Source organism: Notolepis coatsorum (genome assembly GCF_963971535.1).
Source record: "Notolepis coatsorum genome assembly, contig: SCAFFOLD_2381, whole genome shotgun sequence".
Lineage (NCBI taxonomy): Eukaryota > Metazoa > Chordata > Actinopteri > Aulopiformes > Paralepididae > Notolepis > Notolepis coatsorum.
In genome coordinates, this window is record NW_028174526.1 from 1 (window position 1) to 7,500 (window position 7,500).

At 41.2% G+C, this 7,500-nt stretch overlaps 1 protein-coding gene across 1 annotated transcript in view; it reads left to right on the forward strand.

Moving 5' to 3' along the window:
• Positions 1-2,634: 2,634 nt before the first annotated feature.
• LOC311247537 (fatty acid synthase-like) overlaps positions 2,635-7,500 on the forward strand; it is a gene marked incomplete at both ends in the record, with an annotated part of 20,287 nt that continues 15,421 nt past the window's right edge. The window contains 2 exons of the mRNA XM_084338577.1: positions 2,635-2,835; positions 5,756-5,878. Coding sequence (XP_084194703.1) covers positions 2,635-2,835; positions 5,756-5,878 — 324 coding nt within the window. The remainder of the gene's footprint in view (positions 2,836-5,755; positions 5,879-7,500) is intronic.

Consider the following 7,500-nt stretch of genomic DNA (forward strand, 5'->3'; position numbering starts at 1 on the left):
AGAGGGGGGGATGAGAGAGAGAGAGAGGGGGGGAGGGGGAGAGAGAGGGAGAGAGAGAGGGGGAGGTGAGAGAGGGAGAGAGAGCATGGGATGAGAGAGAGAGAGAGGGGGGGATGAGAGAGAGAGAGAGGGGGAGGGGGGGTGAGAGAGAGAGAGAGAGAGGGAGAGAGAGAGAGCGGGGGGATGAGAGAGAGAGAGAGGGGTGGGATGAGAGAGAGAGAGAGGGGTGGGATGAGAGAGAGAGAGAGAGTGAGAGACAACCTGCAGAACTAGTCCGTGTCTGTGTTATATAAGACCTTACCCTTGGTGTACGTTATGTACAGTAAGTTCTACACCTTGTTGTTGTGTTGAAGTCCCTCGGCTGTCATTATGACATAGTGTTACACATCGTCAAACAGCCTCGGGTTGTTAACCTGCACAACTTGATTACAGGGAGTCAAGTGTTTCGTTTTTAAAAATGTTTTAAACCTCACCTTAGTTTAAAAGAACACGCCAACATTTTGGGCTTATCGTCTTCTCCAGAGAGAGAGAGACAAGAAGATGGATACCAGTCTCCTCTCTGTGCGTTCAGTAGAAAGCTATCTGGCAGCACGTTATAGCCTAGCTTAGCACAATGAATGGAAGCGGACAGTGCCGGTTAGCCTTCGGGAGAGAGGTGTTAGTTGGACAATGCCTATAGGCTAACCAGGCACTGTCCGCTTCCATTCATTGGAAGCTAAAATCAGCTAAGCGATAAGCTAACGATAAGCTAATTTCCCCAAAATGTCGGCGTGTTCCTTTAAGATTTGACCTCGGTGTACAGTATGTACAGTAAGTTCTACACCTTGTTGTTGTGTTGAAGTCCCTCGGCTGTCATTATGACATAGTGTTACACATCGTCAAACAGCCTCGGGCTTCACCTGCAGAACTTGATTACATGGAGTCAGTGTTTCTGTTTTTTTTTTTTTTTTATATTATAAACCTCACCTTAGTTTAAATGACCGTACGAGACATGTGGGTTTCCAAGTCATTCTTGCCTTGATAAAAAAATAATAATAATAATAATCACTGTGCCTGTTCTTTTTTTCATAATCTTTTACCCTTGCTGTAAAATTTGGTAGTTCAATTCAGTTCAGTTCAGTTCAGTAATTTTTTATTTCTGGCTTTGGACACATAACAACGGTCATTCCATAAATCGTCAACGTTTTACCAGCTGCTATTGCAGCATTGTCCGAAAAGGGCTGAAGGGAGAAGCACTAGGCTTGTCGGGCCCTACCCCTGAAGACTTACGTTTATTTTATTTTAGTTTTTTCATTTACATACATGCATAGTACATACATATAGTCCACACATATAGTACACATTACAGTACACATTACAGTATAGTATACCTGCAGTATATAATACATAATAGTGTATACAGCACATATATAATGTGATGTGAGATATATAGTACATGATATATACAATATAGTACCATAATATAATGTTAGGGTTAGCATTAGTAATTTTAGTCCGATGTGGTGACTTTCAAGACTTTTGGATGCAATGGAAGCCTATGGCAATAATGGTGAATCAACAGAGAATACCTGCCACATTCTTCTGTAACGTAAAATATTATAATAAAAAAAAAAAACAGCACAGGGATTTTTGAATGACTTGGAACCCACATGTCAAAAAGACTGGTATGATTCTTTAAGAGTTATGCTCCTTACTGTTATTGTTACAACATATAGCCTAACTTACACATTTAACTCCCTCAGCCATAATAATAACCATTCTTTGAATTAGGGCTGGGCAACAATTCAATAGTATTATAATTGACTTTTATAACGGCATGATATCATGGTGAAGTTATGTAATATATCATGGTAGACTAGTCTGTTTAAACTGATAACTAGTGCATTTTAACACATTCTGTATTGATTTAAAAAATGTCATCTGAAATATTTTGAGGAATATCAGAGTTTTAGTTTGACACAACACAACTTTATACACACTGACTGTATAAGGCAGTTCAAGGTGACGAACATCAATTGGACTTAATTTGTGATTTTACATTTTTATTTCATATCTCCCAGCCCTACTTTTGTGTGACAAAACGCAATCGAATAGATGTTAGAATAGTTGAATAAATTATAATAACACGAATAACTAGGGCGGCTGGGTGGCGCAGCGGACATTGCGCTCGTCACCAACGCAAGAGACACCGGGTTTGACTCCGGCTGTCGGCGTTGCCTCCGGCTTGGGCCGGCCGTCATACTGACTCAATTGGCAGAGTTAGAGGGTGGAAGTCGACGGGTGGTAATCTGGACGTTGTGGACAGCGACTCCTACAGGTCGGTTGGGGGACGCCTGCACAGCAGAGAGGGGAAGTGGCGGGGGGGGCAGCGTGAGCCTCCCACACGTTACTCCTCGCCAATGAGAGTCCGCGCTGGCAGGTGAAAAGAAGTGACAGGCTGCCTCCACGTGTATCGGAGGGGACACGTGATGCAAGGCTTCTATCCTCCCTACAACCGGCCAGTGGGGGGCATATGCGAGCAACGTTCAAGACAGGGGATGGGAGAAAAAATAGAAAAAGAGGAGAAAAAGTGGAAAAAAAAAAAAAAATAACACTAATAACTTTTGATCCATAACCTTCTCCTCCCTCCGCCAGGTCCCAGCACGGCCATCGACACGGCCTGCTCCTCCAGCCTGTTGGCTCTGGAGAACGCCTTCAACGCCATCCGCCACGGCCAATGTGACTCTGCCCTGGTGGGCGGGGTCAACCTGCTCCTCAAGCCCAACACGTCGGTCCAGTTCATGAAGCTGGGCATGCTCAGTCCGGAGGGAACCTGCAAGTCCTTCGATGCCTCAGGTAGAGTCAGCGGCTCTGAGCGCTATCAAATCAAATCAAATAAAATGTATTTGTAAGGCCCGACAACACACGTTAATGTCCCCATGGGCCGGACACGTCTTCTTTAACCCATTTAGACCTAAAACGCCTGCTAATAATGCATTATATAGCCTGTATATACTACACACAAATGTGTTTCCCCGTTTTAATGGTTTAAACAAGTCAAGAAGAAACATCACAATAAATCAACAACAAAACAAAAACACCATGAAGTCCAAAAAATTTAAAAATAAATGCAAAATAAATGCAACACTCCCACGCGAAGGTAAGGAAAAACTCACTAAAACCTAGCAATAGGAAAAAATGCACCACAGGCAATGTGGAGGAGAGAAACCTTAGAAGGGCCGTTCAAGGGGGGATCTCCCTTCTTAGATGTCGGTGATAGTAGTGTTGCAGTAAAACAGGCAAACAGTTGGTAATCATGCACTCATGTGTAGTGAGACACAGATGAGTGCATGCGATAGGTATGGTAGCAATGTGCTAATTGACTGACTACCGTTATAAGAACATTTGCCGTTAGTGATCATGACGGGTGAGGTTTGTCTGTGGTCTTTATACATGTATCACTGTACATATTAATACTACAACCCTGTACATGCATCCGATTAGCACTAGGTAGTACTAGGGGCGACGGTGGTTCGATTCCCCCTCCTCCCGGGTAGCATGTCAAAGTGTCCTTGAGCAAGACACTTAACCCCTAACTGCTCTCGATGAGCAGGTTGGCACCTTGCATGGTCGCCTCCGCCATCGGTGTGTGAATGTGAGTGAATGGGTAAAATGTGAGGAACTAATTGTAAAGCGCTTTGGATAACAGTGCTATATAAATGCACCATTTACCATTTGACTCATTTATATATTTTATCTCTTTTATTTTATCTTTATTATTTACTTTTAATCTCCTGTACATTGTATATGACTATTGCACTTTACTGTTGCACGTCCACTCTGGATGGATGCCAAACCTCTTTTCGTTGTACTGTATAATAATATAATATAATGACAATAGATTTTAATCTAATCTAATTAACCATTTCAATGCTGGTTTTAGTTTCGAGGTAACTTTGAGCATCCAGCCTGCGCCGTTTAAACACGAAAGCATTTAAAACACAAAAGCATTTGACAATCGGCTGCTGAAGTTAGTAAAGGTATAATCTGTAATGCTGTCAAACGGCGAACTCTATGCAAAAGAGACCCTCTTGGTATTGCACTTTGTTTACATTCTTTGTTTTGGGTTGATGTCGGTTGGACTTTAGTCATTTATTATACTGTCAAATTTCTCCAGACATTCAGAATTTCGCCAGCAAGAGTAACCCCTCCGCTATCCCCACTCTCAACTCCAACCCATATATCAGTAGACGTGCAGGTTAGATGTAGATGTAACATGCAGCAGACAAGTTACAGTACAAACCCTTTATCCAAAATTAAACATCTGATGTTTTCCTAAAGGAAACCACCCAGTGCCATGCTTTGACCGCAGCGGTCAAACAAGATTCTTGCCGGCAATCTGTGGCACCCATTTTATACACACTCTCACCCATTACAACCAGGACCAGCATAAGTCATCGAAGAGAAGCCGCCTATTCTCGGTCCTCCTCGCTCCACAATGGTGGAACGAACTTCCCACCACAGTTAGGACGGCCGTCGACTAAAGACGCACTTCTTCAATCAATACCTCAAGTTAAAAAAGAAAAACCTTCTTACTGTCTTCTACTCTTCCACTAAATAATCTTCTTTATCTATATTACTTCCTACTATACCAGGGGTCGGCAACCTGCGGCCTCGAGGCCGTATGCAGCTCTTTAGCCAATCAGCTGCGGCTCCCTGGCCCAAATTTTTTTTTAAATAAATAATAATTTTTTCTTTTTTTTTTCTCTTATTTTGGAGATCGATGTCATACTGTGACACTGAAATGAGAAAATATTTCATCAACTAAGATATTTAGTCAACAAAAGGCTTACCTTAGTGATATGTGGTACGAAATATTTTTATTTTATAGATTTTCCACAAATAAGGGAAGGACTCAAATTGAGCTGCATAGTTCAGGGTTTTATTTCAAAGTAGGTCTACACATGGTAGTGTTTTTTCTCCTCGTCTGTGTTTTATTTCAAAGTAGGTCTACACATGGTAGTGTTTTTTCTCCTCGTCTGTGTTTTATTTCAAAGTAGGTCTACACATGGTAGTCTTTTTTCAAAGTGGACTACTTTTTATTTTATAAATGTTCCACAAATAAGGGAAGGACTCAAATATACCTGAATAGTTCAGGGTTTTATTTCAAAGTCGGTCTACAGACACCAGTGTTTTGTCTCCTCTTCTGTGTTTTATTAAAAAATAGGTCTACAGACAGTCAGACACAAGTGTTTTGTCTCCACTTCATAAGAGTTTGAGGTTTTCCTTTGTTATAACAGGTAAAAACAGCAATAAAAAGTCAATATTTCTATTTTCTTTGCTTTATAATTCCATTAATGCAACAAACTGCGTGCTATAAGTATAAAGTATAATAAATCGCAAATTACTTTGGGTATGCAATTGTCAGGCGTTTTATGCTAAATGTGGGGTATGCTTGGGGATATATAAAACGTTATACACTGTTATCTTCATTTTAAGGGTAAATAGGTTGTGCGGCTCCCTGAGCATTTTATTTTGTGGGAGGGGGGAAAAGTGGCTCTTTTGATGGTAAAGGTTGCTGACCCCTGACCTATACTAACATGAGTCTACGACTCTGCACTCAACACTGCAGCGCCCAAGTTGCTACACTGTTTGATGAACACTGTTACTCAGCTGAAAGGGTTGTACCCTTCCTTCCTGCTGACTTGTCGTACAGAACTTGTACATATCTCCTTGTATTGTTTTTAAACGGCTTCTCTCTGGTCTCCCCCCCCAGGCAACGGGTACTGTCGCTCTGAGGCGGCGGTGGTCGTGCTGCTGACCAAGCGCTCCATGGCGAGGAGGGTCTACGCCACCGTGCTGAACGCCGGCAACAACACCGACGGCTACAAGGAGCAGGGTGAGACCACGCCCCCCCGCAGTCACCTGTTCTAGTCCGCTCCCAGCCCGCTGGGCCTCACTCCACTCAGTCAGATCTAGGGCTGTACCGAATGCTTCGAAGCTTCGATCATAATGTTGACATTCGAATTCTAAATCAACATTTGATTTTTTTTTATATACAATTTTTTTTTTATTATTATTATTTTTTTAATCTTTTTTTCTTCTGTCTATTCAATCTGTTTAAACCAATGGGGGGTTTCTTCACAGTTGCAGTTAAAGATTAGGCTACACTAATATTATAATATTATACTATAAGACGTCACCATCACTTTCATACCAACCGTGACCTTATTGGATTATTTATGTTGACGAAACTGATAAAGAAAGTTGATTTAATAAAAGAAAAATACAAATTTTATCAGATTAATCACTTTATTCAAATTGAGAATTTAGTTTAAAAAAATAATATTTTTATTTTTATGAATTTTCTTTTTTATAGACATTCGAAGCTTCGTTCGAATACTTCAATAGAAGCTTTGAATGTAAAAAGAATTATGACATTCGGTACAGCCCTAGTCAGATCCATCACTTGAGATGGATTAGAACCAACGTACGGTCATCATTAGACGGTAGAGCAGCGCAGATTATATTTTAGATGAGAACCTGTTGGCGGTCGCAGGCAGAGGGCGGTGAACATTATTGTACATGATGCAACACGAGAAGCGCCGTCACTACGCCACGCACGCATTAAGTTACTATGTTACAGCGTCATGTTGGGACATCTATTTGTGGTGTGTTCGGTATGATATAATAATAATAATAATAATAATAATAATAAGAGCCACCACAGAGCCTGGACTCTTTTAAAGCAGGCCTGAAAACCCATCTGTTTAAAAAGGCCTTTGACTGTTAGCTTTTTATTTTTATTTTCTTGTGCTGTTGTTTTTAATTTTCTGTTTATACTATGTTTTTAACTATGTTCTATTTTTATCTTATTTTTATTCTGTATTTTATTTGTTTTACTAATAACTATTTTATTTTTCTAACTGTTTTAACCCTGTACTTGCACTTTGGGATCCCAGCGAACAAAAAGTGCAATACAAATTCAATTTATTATTATTAATAATTCATTTTATTTATACAGCGCTTCTCAATGACCCGAAGTCGATGATATTGCGGTGGCCTGTCGCACATCTATGTGTGTGTATGGGGGAAACGATGCACTAAACCGCTCGGCTATAACAGCTTCAGCCATTTCCCCTGACCCGCTACGACACTCGGGGTGAAGAAAATCGTGCCCCTTTTCCCCCCGTTTTATAGCTCATTTTTAAAATGTGCGAGGCTAATCTCCCTCTAGCTAATCCAGCACATGAAACGCAGATGAATGGTTGCATTGCAAGCAGTCTGGTGTAATAGAGGGGACACATTCCCTACGTGAAGGGCATGCACTCACACTAACCTTTCCTCCAGTCACTCTTTACATACTTAACCCGGTCGCTGTTTATAAACAGACATGGCTCGTGGGCGAATGTCTGTAGTGTCACACTGTTTACAACACACGACACACACACACACACACACACACACACGCACACGCACACACACAAGCTCTCGTGGTGTTGTTCCAAGTAGGATATTAAT